Source organism: Cupressus sempervirens, chromosome 4, assembly GCF_028749045.1.
Source record: "Cupressus sempervirens isolate cs-2001-9-10 chromosome 4, ASM2874904v1, whole genome shotgun sequence".
Lineage (NCBI taxonomy): Eukaryota > Viridiplantae > Streptophyta > Pinopsida > Cupressales > Cupressaceae > Cupressus > Cupressus sempervirens.
The window spans coordinates 252002557-252023290 of NC_143121.1; the positions used below are offsets into that span (position 1 = coordinate 252002557).

General features: G+C 33.9%; 1 protein-coding gene across 1 annotated transcript; it reads right to left on the reverse strand.

Annotated features, from left to right (window-relative positions):
* Positions 1–2671: 2671 nt before the first annotated feature.
* Positions 2672–9846, reverse strand: LOC149560939 (uncharacterized). The gene is made up of 4 exons (XM_089824896.1): positions 9506–9846; positions 9140–9409; positions 4064–4281; positions 2672–3789 (listed from the first exon to the last, which is right to left on the reverse strand). The coding sequence occupies exons 1-4, from the start codon at positions 9585–9587 to the stop codon at positions 2827–2829; spliced, it is 1533 nt and encodes a 510-aa protein (XP_089681022.1). The 5' UTR covers positions 9588–9846; the 3' UTR covers positions 2672–2826.
* Between the last annotated feature and the right edge of the window lie 10888 nt (positions 9847–20734).

Consider the following 20734-nt stretch of genomic DNA (forward strand, 5'->3'; position numbering starts at 1 on the left):
CAGTTGAATTCTTTTAGAGGTTTAGTATCGCTTTAAGAGATTCACAAATTCCCCTACTATGCCAAGATTCCTTGCACAGTATTCAAGATTGTGGTGCTCCTTCTACGCATGATTGGGAATGATTTCGTTGCTTAACCGTTGACAAACTAGATTCACGCTCAGTCTCTTTGAGCAAAATATGTCGAGATCTAGGATCATAATGAAGGCGATGCTTAACAAATAAATCATCAAGAGTTGCTATCGGATCTGCACAGTCCAACAGTGATATTCTATGGCAATACAACTATTACCAAAATCTATGAATTTCGCCATCAAGCCTCCGTCTTTGCATTCTATATAAATACTTTACCGACACCTCTGACCAAGCTTTAAAGCTTTCGAAGCTTTTCCAACAAACCATATTGCATAAACTTCCTATGATAACCTTATGGGGTCACACTTACATTAAACATTTTGTCAAATAATTGGCATTCACCCATTTGTACCGAGAGCATGAGCATAGGATGAAGGAGCTTCTTGGGGTAATGTCAATATAATTCTTCTCAGCTTTGCCCGGTATGGATACGCGATCAATAGCCAAGCATGTGGATTTTTTATATATACAAAGCTCGGTAGAAACTTACACCCTCTATATTAGCATGCATCTTGTCCTATTTGCTACCTTGGATGCTTCATAGGAGTGATACTTCAATTAGTCACTGGACTTGTTATAAGTGGCTCATTTGAAACCATATTCCTCATCTTCATTAACCAGTCGCAATATGGAGATATGTGAATGATGCCCAAGGGTTTGTTATTGCATGTTGTGGAGTCAACAGACTTTGCAACCCTCAATCTGAATCTACATCCTTGAGGTTGTGAATGCGATTTTTAAATATGAATTGTCGATTCAACATTTAAAACTTTGAGCTTTCGAACTTTGAACTTGGACCTGGGCTGTTTGAATCTGTACTTTCCAGAATATATACTTTCCCTATCTTGAATCTGGACCTTGGTGTTTTTTTGTGATTTTAATCTGAATCAGTGGACTTGCACTAGCATCTTCGAACCTTGAACCTAAACTTTAAATTGTGATCCTTGAACCTAAATACCGAGATTTTGAATTGAACGTGGAACCTGAATTGTGCACCCGAATCGAGTTCTACAGGTTTACTGGACTTTGCATCACCAGAATTTAGTAGTGAACCCTAACTTGTATTTCAAAACCTTGGATGTAAAGCTTTGAATCTAAGCTTTGAACCTTGCATGCTCAATACTTAAACTTCAACCTTGAACGTGGTTTTGAACTTTGAACCTTAAGCTTAACAGTTCAGAGTTCAAGTCTAACACGATATATGGACATTTCCTCCTTTACAAATCAATCTATACAAAAGTATTATTAGCAATAAGAACTCATGAGAAACTGAAACAATTTAAGAATCTCTTCTATTGGCCTGATTCTCAGAAGTTTAAAACTTGGGTGCTGGAGGCAAGCCAACAACTTGCATTGCTGTGTATTTGGATTATATTCACAACATTGGTTCCATCACAATATTCTTCCTCCATCATTTACCATCAAGAACAAATTGTCTGAAATTGAATCCATTTAAGTTGGTAGCCCTCTTGAACTAGGCTTATATGACTTTGTTTTAAGATTTAATTATTATAAATTCTAAAACCATCCATATGTCTCTCACCCTCACTATAAAACTCGGCATATAAAATGAAGGAGAATTTTACTTACATTACGCCAATCTTTGGAGAACTACTATTGTAAAAGTAAGTCTACCAACTACGTAGGTCCTTGCCCTAAAGCATACTGTCAACATTTCTTACAACAATAATGTTTCCCCAACTTGTCAAACCTATATAAGTTACAAGTTGTCTTATCTAGATGTCACAAAACTTGAACTTAAGATTTCTAAAATTAAAATATAATAAGAAAATCATTATATAATAAAACTTAAAACAATAGAAACTTATATTAATTAATTTAATTCATTGAGATTCTTGTGTTTTTCACTAGTCTCAATTAAAAGCACAATATTCCATCTAGGAATATTTCAAGAATAAATCATCATAACTGTGACTCCACTAAATGTTATAAAATGTTAAAAGAGTACAGACTTAGATTATATTATTAATTTTTTAAGATGCATGTGATTTTCAGTAGTCTCAATTACTTTTAATTTTAACATATTCAGATCTCAATTAATAAATAAATGGTAGAATAGACAATAATTTGCATTTTCCAAATTTTTCATTTTAATAAAACTAAAAATTTTTCTCATCCCCCTAAATTCATTGGAGATGACATATTTCAAAAATATGAATAAATTACTCATATAATTAACTCTATATTGATAGCATGGTAAAATAGATCAAATCTGTAAAACATGAATACCTTTGATATTACCCTAACAACACTTTTTATTTTGTTTGTTAAACTTAGTGTCTATTGAATTAGTTTATTCTATCATTCTCTTATTTTTTCTCTTTTTATAAGGACCTACACCATCACAATATGCTGTATTTTCATTTCTGTTCTAAGAACAAATTTATAAAATAATTTTAATTTTTTTTTTAATACATGAATTGGAATAGTGACCATGACCACTAATCTTTAAGAAATTCCAATGTTTCACCTCTTGAACATAGTCTGATACTAACCATTTCACTTATAAACCACAACTCATAAAATATAGATCTATAACTTTATCTACAGAACTACATAATTGAATCATAGTACAAATAAAACTCAACATCTGATAACCATAGATGGCCTATGGTGTTAATAGATCCACCAATACATAAGCGTCATCGAGATAATTTACTGTTTACAAGATCTCAAGGTTCTGACAAGGTCTCATAGTTCTGACGAGACATTGTTGATAAACAGCTGGTAGATTGAATCCCCTCTGGTACAAGCCCTGTTGACTGACTCTCCTCTACAGACAAGGCTGTCCCATCCGTTTTGAGACCGTACCCATAAAGCCAATTAATGTATCTGGTTTTGCACCACCGCAAGTAGTCCAAAGCCCCATTACTCTCCAATCTGAGCCAAACACACTCCAATGCACGATCACGAAGAAAGGGATGTACACCGCGTAAAAAGTTGAATCTGGCGAGCTTTACAGAAAACATTGCAGCCAGGTAGAAGAAAACAACATTACCAGTGAAGCAGATGACGGTGCATGCCCAAAAGAGCACCCAAGCAAGCTTTTGACGCTTATGCGCAACCATGGTGTAGACAGCAGCCATGAAACCGTACGCTGTGAAGGCAAAGGATGCGCAAACCAGCAAGTTGGTGATGATTAAAAACAATACCTTATCTCCAGTGGTAAGAGGTGTGCTCATCTGCCACATCAGCACCACAAACAGCGACACAAAAAAGGCCAGGCAATCGAAAATGAGAAACAACTTGAAGGACTCGATTCCAATCAGAATTGGTATGCCCAACATTTTATTTGTCTCTCCATTCTCCACATCCGTCTTGAAACCGCCAGGAACAGTGAAGACCGCTGTAAATGACATTGTGGCTAACAACACTGCCACCACTAATTCTGTGTTGCGCCTGCCATCATACGTTTTATCCACCATATTGGTGGCATTCTCATATTTTAGGGCACTCACCTTTGGAGCACTGTACAGGAAAGGCCTCATCTTGGGAGGATGATTAACTAGGAGTGCAATTATACTGTAGCTTTCGTGGTACTCTGTGTTTTCTCTTGCAATGTCCAGGGCTGTTAGTCCTGCCTTGTTGAACGCCTCTTTGTCTATGCCTTTTATATTCAGCAACGAAACCGCCATCTACAATATACTTATTTGAATATTCAGTCAGGTAACACTTGTTGAAGAGTCATCCAAATAGGATAACAAACAAAGGTGTTCAATCATAGAGAAAAATGAGTTCTAAACTCTCATAAGAAATAGTTTGTGTGATCTACTACGCATGAAACATAGCTAATGAATTTTGACTCAAAAAACTACACAACTCGATCCTTATACCATAAAAAACAAATCTCGTCCTACTTATCATTTGAACATGAAACAAAATGAAGGGTGGACCTAAAAAAAAACTTACATGGAAGTTTTTGGTCCTTACTGCAATATGCAAAGGTGTGTCTCCAGATTCCAAAGGTTCTGGATATGAAGAAGAAGAATTGAGTGCACTTTCAGGTATCTCAGCTCCCTCAAGTCCTTGATTCACCAACTCTGATAAATCTACTTTATTAGTTTTGTTCAAGTAATCAACAATTCGGACTTGACTAACTTGGGCAGCTAAGTGTAATACGTTCATTCCATGGTGATGAATTAAAACAGCAGCACAAAGAAAGAAAAGCAGAGCATAAAAACAGAGCTTAAAAACAGAGCAGCAAAACTCAAATATATCAAAGAGCTATAAAGTTTCTTCTTGTTATTACAGCTGAGAGGAATGCTCTATTTATAGAGCTCATATATTTCTAGAGGGTTCTTGAGAAGCTTCAAGAAAGGAAGCACTCTAGAGATTTCTACATAATTTTAAATTCAAATTTTGCACAAAGAGAGAGGCTCCAAGAAGCAAGTAGAAAGTTCTGGACTGTGCATTAAATGCCCAGCTACTATAATAAACATTATTTTTAACACCCCCCCATAATGTTTATTTGGAGAGAGTAGGAACATCTTTGAGCTGCAATAGATCTCTAAATTTCGTAGATTTTACGATAGACAATGCTTTTGTAAATATATCAGCAAGTTGATCTTCTGTTCCGCAAAATTGAAGCTCCACCTCTTGTCTTTCAATTAGATCTCGAACAAAATGATGATGCACTTCTATATGCTTGGTCCTTGCATGATATACCGGATTTTTTGCTAGCTTGATAGTACTTTGATTATCACAAAATATTGTTGTTGGAGAGTCTTGTGGATGATGCAATTCTTCAAGTAACCTCCTAAGCCATAATGCTTCTTGAGACGCCTTTGATAAACCAATATATTCAGCTTCTGTAGATGAGAGTGACACTGTTGATTGCTTCTTGCTATTCCATGAAATCGGTCCCGATCCAAGATGGAAGATATATCCTGAAGTTGACTTTCTATCATCAATGTCACCTGCATAATCAGAATCTGTATATCCAACTAAAGTAGGTTCTCCTCCATATTTGTATTCAATGCCAAGCTGGTAAGTACCCTTAATATATCTTAATATTCTTTTAGCTGCTTTCCAGTGTTCAATGTGTGGATCTGCCATGTATCTCGATACAATACCAACTGCATATGCAATATCTGGTCTAGTTATAGTAAGATACAAAAGATTTCCAACAAGCTGCCTATATAATTTTCCATCCACTTTCTTTTGAGTAGAGTTAGCACCTAACTTTACTCCTATTTCACATGGTGTATTACATGGTTTACAATCACTCATATTGAATTTTTTAAGTACATCAAGAGCATATTTAGTTTGAGAGAGCATGATTCTTCCTTCTTCTTGCCATACTTGCATACCCAAAAAATAGTGCATTAGTCCTAAATCAGTTATTTCGAAAGCTTGTTTGAGTTGATTTTTAGTTATCTCAATATCATGTGCATGATTTCCTGTAATAATCAAGTCATCCACATACAATACAATGATAACAACCTTATTATCACAATATTTTACATACACATCTGGATCAGCATTACTTCTTTTAAATCCAACTTCTAGGAAGTACTTATTAATTTTTGAGTACCATTCCCTTGGTGCTTGTTTGAGACCATAGAGTGATTTTCTTAATCTACACACCAAATTCTCTTCTCCATACTTAATAAATCCTGGTGGTTGTTGCATATAAATTTCTTCTTTTAAGTCACCATGCAAAAATGCGCTTTTTACATCCATTTGAAAAATTTTCCAACCAAACTTTGCAGCTAAAGCAACTATTGTACGAATGGAAGTCATCTTAGCTACTGGAGCAAAGGTTTCAATATAGTCTATACCTTCTTCTTGTGAGAAACCTTTAGCCACTAACCTTGCTTTGTATTTTTCAATAGCTCCATCTGATGTGAATTTGGTTCTATAGGTCCACTTGCAACCAACCACATTTTTGCCTTCTGGAAGTGTTGTTAGTTCCCATGTTCCATTCTTCATCAAAGAATTGTATTCTTCTTGCATAGCTTCTTCCCATTTTTCTTTTCCTTTTGCTTCTTCATATGTGTTTGGAGTGTCAACCTGCATCACCTTAGTCATAAGAGCATAGTTAGCAAATATATATCTAGGACCTTCTTGATAAATTTCTTTGATGCTTCTAAATTTTTTTGGATTTTCATTATCACTTTCTTGAGTCTCATCCCATGTAGTGGTTTGCACACCTTGACTTTGACTATTGGTAGAAGTAGAATTTTCTTCATCAATCAAAATTGGAAAGAAAGATAATGTTGGAGAATTATCATTCTTAACATCTTCATCAAACCATACATTTCTTTTAATATAGATTTCATTAGTTCTAGGATTGTATAACCTATATCCTTTCGATTCCTCACTATATCCAACCATTATGCACTTCTCGCTTTTCCTTTCAAGTTTGCTCCTCCTTTCATCAGGAATGTGAGCATATGCTTTACAACCAAAAATTCTAAAATGAGATACTGTAGGCTTTCTTCCACTCCATGCCTCTTCTGGTGTTATGTTCAAAACTGCCTTAGTAGGTGTTCTATTCAAGATATATACGGCAGTATGAACTGCTTCAGCCCAAAATTTAGCTTCTAGATTTCTAGAATGAAGCATGCACCTAGCCATTTCTATTATAGTTCTATTTTTCCTTTCAGCAACACCATTTTGTTGGGGTGAATAAGAGACAGTTGATTCCTTTTTAATGCCATGTTCTTTACAAAAATCTAAAAGAGCTTTATTCATGTATTCAGTCCCTCTATCAGTTCTTAGTATCTTTAAGTACTTTCCACTTTGTTTTTCAGTCAAAGCTTTAAACTCTTTAAACTTTTGAAACACTTCATCTTTCTTTTGTAGAAAATACACCCAAATTCTTCTACTATAATCATCTATAAAAGTGAGGGCATACCTTGATCCTCCAATTGATGATGTTTTGAAAGGACCCATTACATCACTATGGACTAGATGTAGAGGAGTTTTTGCTCTCCATGATTTACCTTGAGGGAAACTTTCCACATGTTGCTTTCCCATTGCACATCCTTCACACACCTTAGGGCTTAATGATATCTTTGGCAGCCCATGCACCATTTGTAATTTCTCCATAAGCTTGAGACTTTGAAAATTGATGTGCCCCAAACGCTCATGCCATATCCTGCTCATATCATCATATTGAGCAATAGCACACATATGTTTATCTCCACATTTAGAAGTAAATTCTTGAAATTTATATAATCCATTCTCCATTTTACCAATTGCAATGACTCTATAATTATCATTGACATCCTTGATTAAGCACTTATCATTGTAGAATTCTATTTTATGTCCTTGACTTGCAATTTGAGATACTGAAAGCAGATTTGTTTTTAATTCAGGGACTAATTTCACATTTTTGAACAAACCATTATCAATTTTGACATTACCAGTCCCTTTAACTTCTAAAGCACTATTATCCCCCAAATATATTTTCTCTATATTATTTTCACTTATTGATTCAAATTGATTCTCATTATGAGACATGTGTTGTGTAGCACCAGAATCAATAACCCAATCTTCTTTGAAAGTATTATTTTCTTTAAGTGCAACACAAAATGCATTTCTTTTAGAATCTCCTAATTTTGGATAATTATTTACTTTCTTTTCTACATCTCTTTTCTTCTTGAAACATTCATTTGCCTTATGACCCATTTTACCACAATAATGACATTTCCATTTACTTCTATTATGATCTATATATGAAATACTCTTATTTTCATTCTTCCAATTTCTTTCTTTAGATTCATTTTCTTGTGACTTCTTATAATATTGTTTTCCTTTCATTACAAATGCTTGAGATTCACCATCAAATGATTCTTTTTCTTTAACTTGTCTTTTCTCTTCTTGAACCAACTTAGCACACAATTCTTCTGATTTAATACTTTTTAATTTATCTGCAGTATCTAAACCCCTTATAAATGATTGATAAGATCCTGGAAGACTTTGTAATATAATTTGCACAAAATCTTTATCATCTATATCTTTTCCAAGAGAAGCAAGCTCATTTTTCTTTTCCTTTAACTTACTTAAATGTGGGACTACCTCTTGTGAGCTTGATAATTTCAAATTGTATAATTCAGTTGTGAGAGATAAGATCCATACATCACCTGAATTTTGATATAAATCTTTCAAAATCTCCCAAACTTTGACTCCACTTCTCTCATTACGAACTTCTGGAAAAACTTCTTCTGAAAGTGTAAGCTTGATTAGTGCTGCTGCCCTCTTGTCCCTTTTATCCCAATTATCTTGATCATTTCCTGGATTCGTAGGCCTTTGTTCACTACCAGTCACAATATCATAACAATTTTGAAGGGTTAGAGTGATTTCAACATGAGATACCCAATCATAATAATTTTTTCCATTTAATTTAACTGTAGGCAAAGTCACATTAAGTGATTCCATTGTTAAATTCTCTCCCCTTTTTTTGGATGAGAATGAAAGATATTTAAAAACTTGAACACCCAAGCTTGAAATTGAAAAAATCTCACCAATTTGTTGAAGAAAAAACTTTTTCTTTTGCTGCAATATCCTTCTTTTGATGTAGTTTTTTGTCCCAAACCAAACTGCTGTTCACTCCTTAGTTACAGCCTGCAAATGTAAAGATTCACACAAAGAAAACACATATATTCATTCCAAAAGCATCATATATTCACAGCCCAAAGAACTGAAAGTGCTCTGATACCATGATGAATTAAAACAGCAGCACAAAGAAAGAAAAGCAGAGCATAAAAACAGAGCTTAAAAACAGAGCAGCAAAACTCAAATATATCAAAGAGCTATAAAGTTTCTTCTTGTTATTACAGCTGAGAGGAATGCTCTATTTATAGAGCTCATATATTTCTAGAGGGTTCTTGAGAAGCTTCAAGAAAGGAAGCACTCTAGAGATTTCTACATAATTTTAAATTCAAATTTTGCACAAAGAGAGAGGCTCCAAGAAGCAAGTAGAAAGTTCTGGACTGTGCATTAAATGCCCAGCTACTATAATAAACATTATTTTTAACACATGGCCATTTGGTTCCTTGACAGCATCTGGGCAGCTCTTTATCAACTCTTTTAGGGCTTCTAGATGCCCTAGCTTCGCTGCTATACAAATCGGAGTTTCATTGTGCTCATTAGTACAATAACAAAGCTTGGGCTGAAACCCTACTAACTGCCTTATTATATGCACATAGTTTCTCTCAACAGCTACATGCAGGGCTGTATTGCCATGTTGGTCCTTTACATTGAGTAGCTCTTCTCGATCTGATGAATCTAAAATGTGCTTAAGCTGACCTGTATGTTAGACATCGATTGAACTTAGAGGAATGTCCTATAAATTACAGTAAAATGTTTTATAAGAAATGAATAACCAGAGAGAAGCACAATGACCTGAATCTCCTCGATTTACTGCAACTTTGAAGCCTAATGCAGCTTCAATCCTTCTGCTAGGTTGTTCACGCTCAGTTGCCATTAGTTAATCCAACTAGAAGAATTTCTTATAGCAGATAGATGTAATTTAAAATAAACTGATGGTGAACTTTCTTCTACTAAACAACAGATAAAAGCGCACATGTTTCAAGAAAACAATTTAAGTGCCATATAAATTGCCTCGGAGTCTATTCGTATAGTCAGACAGTCATCTATATGGAGTTATCTTATGTTGCAAAGGAAACAGCCATGTGAACTAAGTTTTTCATATAAATATCTTTATTTCATTATTCTATAAATTGAAAATGTCTGTGGTAGTTTTCGTTTTTATGGTGGAAATGAGACGCTCATGTGATAGATATAAAAATATCCAAATATTATTTCTTCAAGTTGAATATGTACTCTTCAATTGATGTGTTTTAATTGATGAAGTAAAAAAAAAAAAATTATTCTCTGTCTTGATTGAAGACAATCTTGGTCTGCAAGGTGTACTGGGAGGTCTGCCTTAGTGATGGAACAGAAGCATGGTTTGCACAGGATGTGGGGCTGGGACGTCCACTCCACCGTCCCCCATCTTCACGGCAACGGCTACCCAGCCAGTTATTTCGACTGGCTGGGTATGCCCTTCCGTTTATCTCCATCGCCATCTCCGTCCGTCTACATTCCTGCTTCCTCTGACATGACAATCCTACGTCAATCTGGAAACCGTACTCTGTACTGCTCAGTCTATTTGTTCTCTACTCACAGTACATTGGGAACACCATTCCGCAATATGTTTCATGTGAGCTTCGTGACCGAATAGTAAGATATTGTAATCTAATTATATTTTAATACTATTGTGCAAATAGTTTTATAAATTACAGTGCAATTTTGCCTCTGCATTTCAAACAGAATTAATAACAAATGTTATTGGAATAGGAAAATATTATTATAATTGAATTTCAAACATTTCGAATACTTCTAATTTAAAATAATTTTCAAAAAACTCAAAGAACGTTAAACATCCAAATCTGTTTGCATTATATCCATTTTCTCCTTGAGAACCATTAATTCATTATATAGCCATGAATCACCTTGAAGAGAATTCTACACCTCAAGCTTAGAATTGTGAAGAAGGGAGAGCTTAGCATCATGGGAGTCATCCCTCTTGTCAACCACATTCCCAGGCTTAGAGGAAGTCACAGTATTTATCTAGGTATCAATATCAATGCCCATATTCTTCATCCTTTCCTCATTCAAACCTTTAGTTTGGTTGTTATCCTTATGAACAAGGTTTTTATCTTCATTCTCCTTTCTTGTTTCCTCCTCCATTTTCTCCTCACTAGCATTATGAGAGGGGTGATCACTCTGTTTATCATTATCCTCTCTAAGGGTTTATGATCCCACATTCATTTCTATATTTCTATCCTGACTTCCCTCCACATTTTATTTACTAGTACACACCCCTTTACTCATAGAGTAATAATCTGGGTTAGAACTAAAATTCTCCATTTCCATTTTCTCATCATTGTCCATTTTCATCTTCTCATTATTTTTTGAGTTCTTAGACTCTGTAATTTCCTCAATATGTTTATTAGTCCTTTCCTATTTTAAAACCTTATTATTAACACTAGCCCCTTCTTCCACCATAATTCTCTTAGGGTGGGTCTCACTTCTAGTCCCTTTCCTTTTCACATGAACCAACTTTATAGTCTTACTTTTACAATAGTTTTCAATAAGTAAAATTAAGCATTCATGAAGCACAGGACAAGACTCTTTCTTTCTATGTGCATAAAGGCTAAGAAGTAGAGAGTATTTTAGAAAAAATGGAAAGGAAATCATATCTTTGTGCCTAAAATGATTTAGGAAAACAAAGTGAAATTTATGGACCCTTTTAGCCCTACCATCAAGAATAAAATACTCACAGATACAAGACAACACATCCATCCAGATAACTTTAATTTGGTTCAATTTATTGAAATCCCCATTTTTTCTCTAGATTCTTCTCTTTGGCTTTTGTCTTTGTAAATTTTTTGAAGGCTACATTGGAGGTGCTAGTCTCCTTGCTAAATTTTATCGCTTATTTTGGAAGCCCCATAACCTCATCAATAAAATCTTCATTCAAATTCACTATGACCCCATGCAAAGTTACCCTATCTTCAAACTAGTTTTTGAAGAATGCTTCCATAATGTGAGGTTTGTTACCCTATCTTCAAACTAGTTTTTGAAGAATGCTTCCATAATGTGAGGTTTATACACATGGAGTTGCTCCAAATAGGTTGTCACATTACCTTTTTGTAAAATCTACCACATAGAGGCCTTAGCATCCCATGCCCTACAATTTCTTAGCTCTTACTTTCTAGGTTCCCCGCCCATCTCAAAAACCTAAAAATCTCTATAGAATACCAGAGTACCACAACCTAGAAAATTTAATAAAGTATTGAAGATTATTCAGGAGCTAGTAAGTATGCTTACATGCCAAATGAAAATAATAATAGCACAAAGGTACTTCCTAGGGAATCTCAAACTATCCTTTGTAAACCCACCACTCTTCTTCATAAATTTTCCAATCTTAGGAAATATTTCCTTCTCTAGCATGTGTCCTATCATTATTAACAATCACTGTCACCTCCACATTATTGCATAGGTTAGCATGCCCCCTCAACTTTCTTTCCTTATAGATAGTTTGGTTGGCAATCCAATCAGCAATAGAATTACCCACTTGAAAGATATGGGAGAATATAACATTATCAAATTTAATAATAAGGTTTTTTATTTCCATTAAATTGGCTTCAATAGTCTAAGTGATTGGTTTCTTGTTATTGAGCATATTAATAATGTTAAGTGAATTTCCTTCCATCCAAAGATTCTAATAACCAGTTTCCACAACCATCCTCATAGTATATAGCACTATCATTTCGTCAGCTTTATTGCTAGTAGAAATCCCAATAGGGATAGCAATAGCATCAATAATTCTACAAGTATGGTTCCTCAACAATGGTCCACAATCAGCTTTGTCAGGATTTCCTTTAGTGGCATCGTCAAAGTTTCTTTTAATCCATCTCATAAGTGGAGATTTCCATTTAACATTCTATCTTTGATCATCAATTTTGATTTTATAGCCTTTAGTTTACATATGATTGTTGATTTGGAAATCATGACTAAATTTTCTATGAGAATTGAAGTTTTTGTTGGTAGCTATGATTATGTTATGACCAAGAGCCCACTCGGGCATTTCTTTGTCTCTAAAAATTCTATTATTTCTTTCTTTCCAAATTTCCTACCAGAGATGGGGAAGAGTAATTTTTCACAAAAACCTAGTATTTCTCTCCTTAGACGGGCATGTCCAACTCTAGAAGCATTGATCAATATTATTGTGTTGAACCCAATCTAAATTCCAGTACTTAAGGATGTAACTCAACACATTTTGTCTATAACTACAATTTAAGCAAAGATGATCTATCTTCATAGTTCTCTTTACATAGGTTGCATCTGTTAACCACATTGATACATCTTTTTTGTAAATTGTCCAAAGTAAGAATTTTGTTTTGAAGCAAGATCCAGAAAATGATATTAATTTTAGGAATGAGACCTTTTATCCAAGATTTCATCCACAGAGGTCCAAAACCTTTTTCCTCAATTCTAGAGGAGACTTTAAAACAACCACTTGAATGAACACCCCAAATCATTTTATCTTCAATATGAGGATAAAGGTTAAAGGCATTAAAGATTAAATGAGTATTATAAAAAGCCTTACTACTTTCAACAAGTTTAATCCATTTATTATTAATCTTGTAATTCTCCAAAATAATACCAAAATTTTGTTTACATCTATCAGTAAGAGTTCTACCCTCAAAATCCTTAATCAGAGGATGAACCAAAATCCAAGCATCATCCTAGAATCTAATCTTTTTCTCGTTACCCACTTTCCAAGAACAACCTTTGATTAAAATATTTTTATATCCCTCCATGGCTCCGCATATAGAAGAAGGGGATAAAATATTAGGATATGAAAGAAAATAAGATAAATAAGGAGCATTAAAGAGGTATTTATGTTTCCAAATAGTACTCCATTCCTTATTATCTTGATAAACTTTCCAACCCCGCTTTGCAAGAAGAGCTTTATTCATACTTCTCACATACCTAATTCCTAGATCACCATCAACTTTAGGTTTACAAATTTGATCCCAAGCAATTAAAGCCATTCTCTACCTATCCTTAGAACCATACCAAAGGAAGTTTCTTTGGATTTTGTCAATAGAATCAACATATTTAGCTAGAATCTTGAAGAGACTCAAAGCATAAGTAAGGATACTTTGGAGATAAGCCTTGAGAAGAATAAGTTTACTAGCTTGGCTCAATATATTACCTTTCCATCCCGTTAGCTTCTTGTTGAATTTTTTTAACAAGATCATCCCGAAAATAATCCAAAGGATTATGCCCCACAGGGAGGCCTAGATAAATACTAGGGAAAGAACCTATGGAGCACCCAAGCATTTTAGAAATTTAACTCTATCTAGCAACTAGAGTATTGATAAAATACAAGGAACTTTTATTCCAATTAATCAATTGACTCGATGTAGAAGAATAGAGATGAAGGGTCTTTTTGAGATTCCTTACTTCCCTAACCTTAACTTTACTTAAAAGAATGGTATCATCCAAAAATTACTCATGGGAACAAATAAGAGGATGAGAAGAGGGCTAAAATCTTTTGATGTCCCCTAGAGAAACCAACTTCCCAATATATTTGCCCAAACAATCAACCATAATAGTGAGGATAATAGGAGATAAAGGATCTCACTGTCTCAACCCCCTAGTAGGTTTAAAGAATTCTGAGGAATGATCATTAACCAAGACAACTATCTAAGTAGTAGAAATCATTTGTAAGATTAGCTTCACCATATTGATACTAAAACTAGAAGAAAATAAAATCTTTTGAAGAAAGGACCATTCAACTGTATCATAAGCTTTAGCAATATCAACTTTCATAATAAAGCCTTGATTATTAGAAAGAGATAAAGAATGGATATTCTCATGCATAGAAATAATAGAATTAAGGATTTGTCTACCAGTAACAAACCCATTTTGTTTCTTAGAAATACATGAAGGTAGTAGAAGAAACAACCTCAAAGAGATTACTTTTGAAATAATGTAATAAAAAGAAATGCATACATTGATAGGCCTGAATTGATTGAGAGAGTCAGCCCCAACTTTTTTGGGAATAAGGCATATGAAAGTAGAATTACTTTCCTTCAACATTCTTTTAGTCCCAAAAAATTCTTTAACAACATCACACACATATTTCCCAACTGGTTTCCATTCCTTCTAGAAAAACAAAATAGGAAAACCATCTAGCCCTGGAGATTTATCCCTACCTAAAGAGAAAAAAACCTTATAAATTTCCTCTTCCTTAGGGATAGAGTACAACATTCTATTTTTTTCTTCAGTAACCAAAGAAGGAATAACATCTAATAGCTCTACCTGATGATTCAAGTTAGTGTTAGGATCAAAAGTCATCAAAGAAGAGAAAAAGGAGACCATTTCCTCTGAGATTTCCTTTTCCTCAGTTAAATTCATGCTACCTTTATTTAGATTTGAAATTTAGGAGTTTTAGCTCTATGTTTCAAAGAAGATAAATGAAAAAATTTAGTATTTCTATCACCTTCATCCAGTCATAAAGATCTAGATCTCTACCTCTAGTAAATTTCTTGTTTAGTAACAATATCATGATACTCGACCATTTTCTCATTTTCTTCCCTCAGTAGATCCAAAGAGTACCCTTCCATTTGAATCGTATCTTGGATTAATTGTAGATCCTCATTGATTATAGATTTTTTATAAAAAATGTTACCAAAACATCTTTTATTCCAAATTTTAACTTTCTTTTTTTACATTCTGAGTTTAGAAGGCACCCAAAAAAGAGCAGTTCCATCAATGTTAATGTTCCACCATTCATCCAACTGGTCTTCAAATTGTAGATGCTACAACCACATTTTCTCAAATCTAAAAGGAAATTTCTTTCTGATATAGATATTCTCAATAGAAAAAATTAGAGGAAAGTGGTTTGAACCAATCTTCTAAATATAATTAAGATTACACACAAAATATTTAGTCCAATCTAGAGAAATAAGAACTCTATCCAAGTGAGCTTGGATACACTCGTCACCTATCCTTTCATTACTCCAAGTAAACTCAATACCCTTTAGATCTAAATCCATTAAGCCTTCCTCATTAATAAAATCCATGAAATCTAGCCTACCATCCAACTCACTAGCATTTCCCCCATTTTTTTCATGCTCATCAAGAGGAACATTAAAATCCCCCAAAAAAATTCATCTTCCATAGTAATCTTTACTCTTTATATTAGAAAGAGTCTCCCACGCCTTTTTTCTTGCACTCTTGATGTTAGGTGCATACACATTGGCAATATACAAATCATCATTTTGGTCAATACTTTTAATTTTGATTACCATAAAATGTTTATTACCATTCAAAAAGGTACCTAAGAATAAATATTTCTTCCACAAAATCATTGTTCCCCAAGAAGGTCCTTCTAAGCTACTAGCCATTATGCAGTAATTGTTAAAAGATTTGATATTTTCAGCCTTCTGTCTATCCATTTTGGTTTCTTGGAGTAATAAAATATCTAGTCTATGCTCTCTAACAAAATTTCAAACAATATCTATTTTATGGATACTATTCAACCCCCCAATATTCCAAGTGATAATATTCATCATAATTTTTTAGGGGTAAAATCCAAAATAGTTTCCTGTTTCCCATCAGCAATATTTTGTAAACTTTCACTTTCTTTGGTTTTTTTAGATGTTTTTCTTCTAAGTTTCTCTAGGGTACCAACATTTGGCTTCAATTTTGGAAATAATTCTAATTTATTGCTTCAAGTCTCCACTCCTTTAGAAACAATATTACCTTTCTTCTTTGGCTTTTTTCTTTGAGCCTATTTCTATTTAGGTTCCTTCTTTTCAGATTTCCCATCCACTTCTTTGGATTCAAAGCCATCCTTAAAGGATATAATCTCTTTACATAGAGGAGACTCCAGAGACTAGAGTATAGCAATCTATATTTCCTCTAGTGCCAAAGATCTACTTCTTTCCTCAAGAATTTCACCTTCCTCTATCTCTTCTAATTCTTCTAGATCTGCCCATTCTAATTCATTTTTTTGATAGATAACCAACTGATTCATAGGATCTATAGTTTTCTCTTTACTCTACATAGGAGAGATCAAATCTAGGTTTATCTACTTTCTTGAATCCTAATTTTCAAGGATATCTTTATCCTTAGTCACCTTCTTAGGTACCTTGAATCCAATGTTGTTCAATTGTGCCACACTAAGTAGATTGATTTTCATTCCTCCAACCTAGTAGGCATTTTCACATATGAGTTCAACAAATAATGCGATGCAACCTTTTCCCTTTACATAATAGGGTTTATCATTTCCAAATATGACACTCCCACCATCATAGTGTTTCAAATGCTCAAATTGAGATTTATCACCAATCATGTGGTGAGAACAACCACTATCAATAATCCATATGTAATTCTTCATGATATGAGAAATAATGGTCGTATTATTACATTCATCATCTAATTCATCTTTAATACCAATGTAAACCATCTCATCATCATCATTACTATCTCAGTGTTTCACCATGTAATAAGCTTTTTTACCTTTATCTTTGTAGTCTTTGTATCTTTTGAAATCTTTCTTTCCTTTGTACTTTTCATTCTTCTTTTCCTTCTTTGTTTGGACACCTTGCAGCAATGTGACCAACTTCTTCACAAGAAAAAGAGATTAAGGGCATTTTACCTTTGTATTTTCCTTCAACTTTAGGGAATCTTCTTGCAAGAAGGGCTTCAATGGCATCAAGATCATCATTAGAACTATCTTCTTCTTCACTTTCAGATTGTTTTCCTTTAGATTTTCCACCTTTCTTTTTGAGTGAAAGCTTATCTTGAAATGTAGACTCGATGCTACCAGAGTTAGGGACAGAATTATCAAAGTTGTCCAAGTTGTCTAACTCAAAGGTTGTCAACCTTCGCACTAGTGTATCCAAAGTTATATCATTCTTGGTATTACATCTCATTTCTTGAATATCTAGAACTCTAATTATATAAATAGGAAGAAGAGTTCTATGTACCATGTTCACCACTACCACATCATTTATTTTCCCTCGTGAGGCTCTAATTTCACTCACACTTGCTTTGATTCTTTCATTGTATTTTGCAATATTTTTATCTTCTCTCATCTTCATTTTATCAACCTGACCTCTTAGAATTTCTACCTTAGCTCTCCTCACATTTTAATCTCCTCCATATATAACTTTCAACTTGATCGACATTTCATGAGTAGTTGCACAATCTTTGACTTCATCAAATTTAATATAGTTGAGAGTAGAGGCAATGTCAATCATTATTATATTGTGATTCTTCTTCTCCATAATTTGATCCACAAACAAAGGTCAAATAGGTGCCACACATTTTTTCTCCAAATATTTCAGGCCTATGTTTCTAATGGTTACCAAATGCAACTTCATGAGTTCCTTCCATGCTTGGAATTTATCTCTATCCAGCTTAGGAATCTCTCTTCTATATGACATCTTGATCTTTAGCCTAGGTCCTTGAAACCTTATCGGCGAGCACTAATAACTCTAATACTAGTTGTTGGAAATCGAAAGGAGTAACTAAGAGGGGAGGGGTGAATCATTTATCACAAAAAAAAAATTCAAGATTCCTTAAGATGTCAATATAATAATACAAACCCAAAATCTTGCTGAAGTTTGGTTAACACTAATATTTTGTTGTAGCTCAGTTAACACTAAGGATTAATATCACTCAATAAACACTTGATTAACACTTAAATAATTGATTTTTAAGATGTTTAAATAATTGATTCTTAAGATTTTTAATGTGATTAACCTTATTTAACTTAGCTGTAGAAGCATAAGAGAAATAACATGACCACATGAAACACCAAGATTTAATGTGGAAACTCAATTTGGGAAAACCATTGACTGCAGCTAGTGACTATTTTTCACTCTTCTAAAGTGAACCCTATTAGGAGCCAACCCTGTTAAGGTTACAAAACACACTATTAGGTGTGATATTGTTAGAGGATTTAGTTCACACTATTTGGAGTGGCCTTGTTAGAGGTCTTCAAACACTTCAATCTAGAAATGCCACCGTGTTAGAGGATTAAAAAATAGCTATTAGGCTAACTCTATTAGGAGGTTTTATTCACTATTACAATTATTAAACAATAACAATGAATTGACTTGATTTCTAGTGCAACTAACCTTTCTAATTTACATCTTAGTTCTCACTTGATTACTTGATCCTCATTGATCAAATTATTCTTTTTAGCTCGATCAACTTGGATGTACTTTTTTATCCTTCCAATTCACTTCCTTTTTTCATCTTATTTTCTTCCACATGTTTAGATTCTTCAAACCACAACTTGACCTTATATTTATATGATTTACCTTGTCAAACCAACTTGAATACTCTTCTAATAAAAAAAGTTTCATCCCTTAAGTCAGTTGGTACTAAACAAAAGATCTATTAGACACAATATCCTGACAAATGACTAATATAGAATTGTATACTTAATCAACATAGGTGAACTCTTCATTAATCAACCCAACTCAGTCCATACTAACTTTTTTTTACTTTCCTTTTTTAACCAAGTGAACTCGGTTAATATAGGATCCATGCTCACTTTCCTTTGGAAACTAAGTGAACTCGTTGAACATAGTATCCATGCTAACTTTCCTTTGGTAGCCAAGTGAACTTGGTTAACACTAGATTTTTTCTATCTTTCCTTTAGTAAGTAAGTGAAATCAGTTAACACATGATCTTCCTTCGATGCCCAAGTAAGCTTAGGTGGATACTAACTCTGGACTTGGTTATGACTAGAATTCTCAACATACATAGGAAACTTCCTTTGATGCCCAAGAGAGTTTGATTGATACTAACTTCTCAGTAGAGGCTTCACATTTTGTGTAACATCAAAGACAACATGTAATTGAATTATGTTTTTCAACAAATTTTTTAGAGTGTAGGTATTTGCACATCGATCATGCATGATATGCTTGACAAACTACCATGGCCTACCCAATAACAAATGACATATTTCCATATGTATGATATCACACAACACCTCATCTAGGGAGCTTCCAATCTTGAACTTCACTGAGCATTTCCCGCTAACGATGACGTTATGGTCATCTTGGACCTAAGAAATATAGTATGGATGTGAGTGCTTCTACCTCTTTAGATTCAACTTTGTGACCATCTTTTTTTACACTATATTGTCAATACTTCCACCATAAATGATAACATCACAATAATTATCTCCATATTTGCACCTTCTGGGAAAAAATCTCTTTCTTTGATTAGGTTCATTCTTACCACTCAAGAGGAATCTTCTATTAACTAGGACTTCTCTTACTTTAGCATCTTGAGAATGTGATGATCCAACATCTTCATGAACATGTGTGACTCTGGTGCAACCTTCAATTCTCTAACTATTCCTCATTTTTACTTGGAACATTCAAATGCTTTATGGCCTTCTTCTCCATAGTGAAGTAATTCTCTATGGAAACCTCCTTTCTGAGATCCTTGTCCTCTACCTCTTCATCTCTAATCTCAATTTTTTTTATCTTAGAAATGAATGGAATTATTTCCCCTCTAGTTTTGAATGGTTCTATCAGCCTCATTCTTGTTCTTTTTATCATCATTTTGGCCTCTATAAGACCATCCACTAGATCTTCCACCATGACCTCTTACACTATTCTTGTTATCGAACTCTTTTCTTAGCTTCTCCTCAATTCTTAGGGAAAATTGGTAGGCCTCCTCAAAATTGGCCATTCAAACTAGACTCAACATCTCCTAAATTCTTGGCCTTAACCCATTAAGATAATGTAAAAATGTCTCCTTATCATATTCTACATAGAAAGTTTTAATCAGAACTTGGTAGAACCCTTTGGTATAGTCTTGAATATATACTTGTGTTTGCTTAAACCCTTGCATTTTCTTCAACAGATCAAGCTCATAATCCATGAGAGGGAATTGTCACATCATTTTAGCTATCATTCAATCCCATTTGATGATTTTTTTCTTCCCTCTTTTGTTTCTCTCCCCCTAGATCTTTTGACACTAGATCTTTGTGTGACCCTTTAGTTTGGCCTCTACAAA

Bases quoted from the DNA above. Each gene is read 5' to 3' on its own strand.
- LOC149560939 (XM_089824896.1), bottom strand. From the start codon at position 9,587: ATGGCAACTGAGCGTGAACAACCTAGCAGAAGGATTGAAGCTGCATTA. The intron at 9,410-9,505 runs GTCATTGTGCTT...TCTAACATACAG, and splicing joins AGTAAATCGAGGAGATTCAG to GTCAGCTTAAGCACATTTTA. The intron at 4,282-9,139 runs TGTTAAAAATAA...TTCATCACCATG, and splicing joins CAAGGAACCAAATGGCCATG to GAATGAACGTATTACACTTA.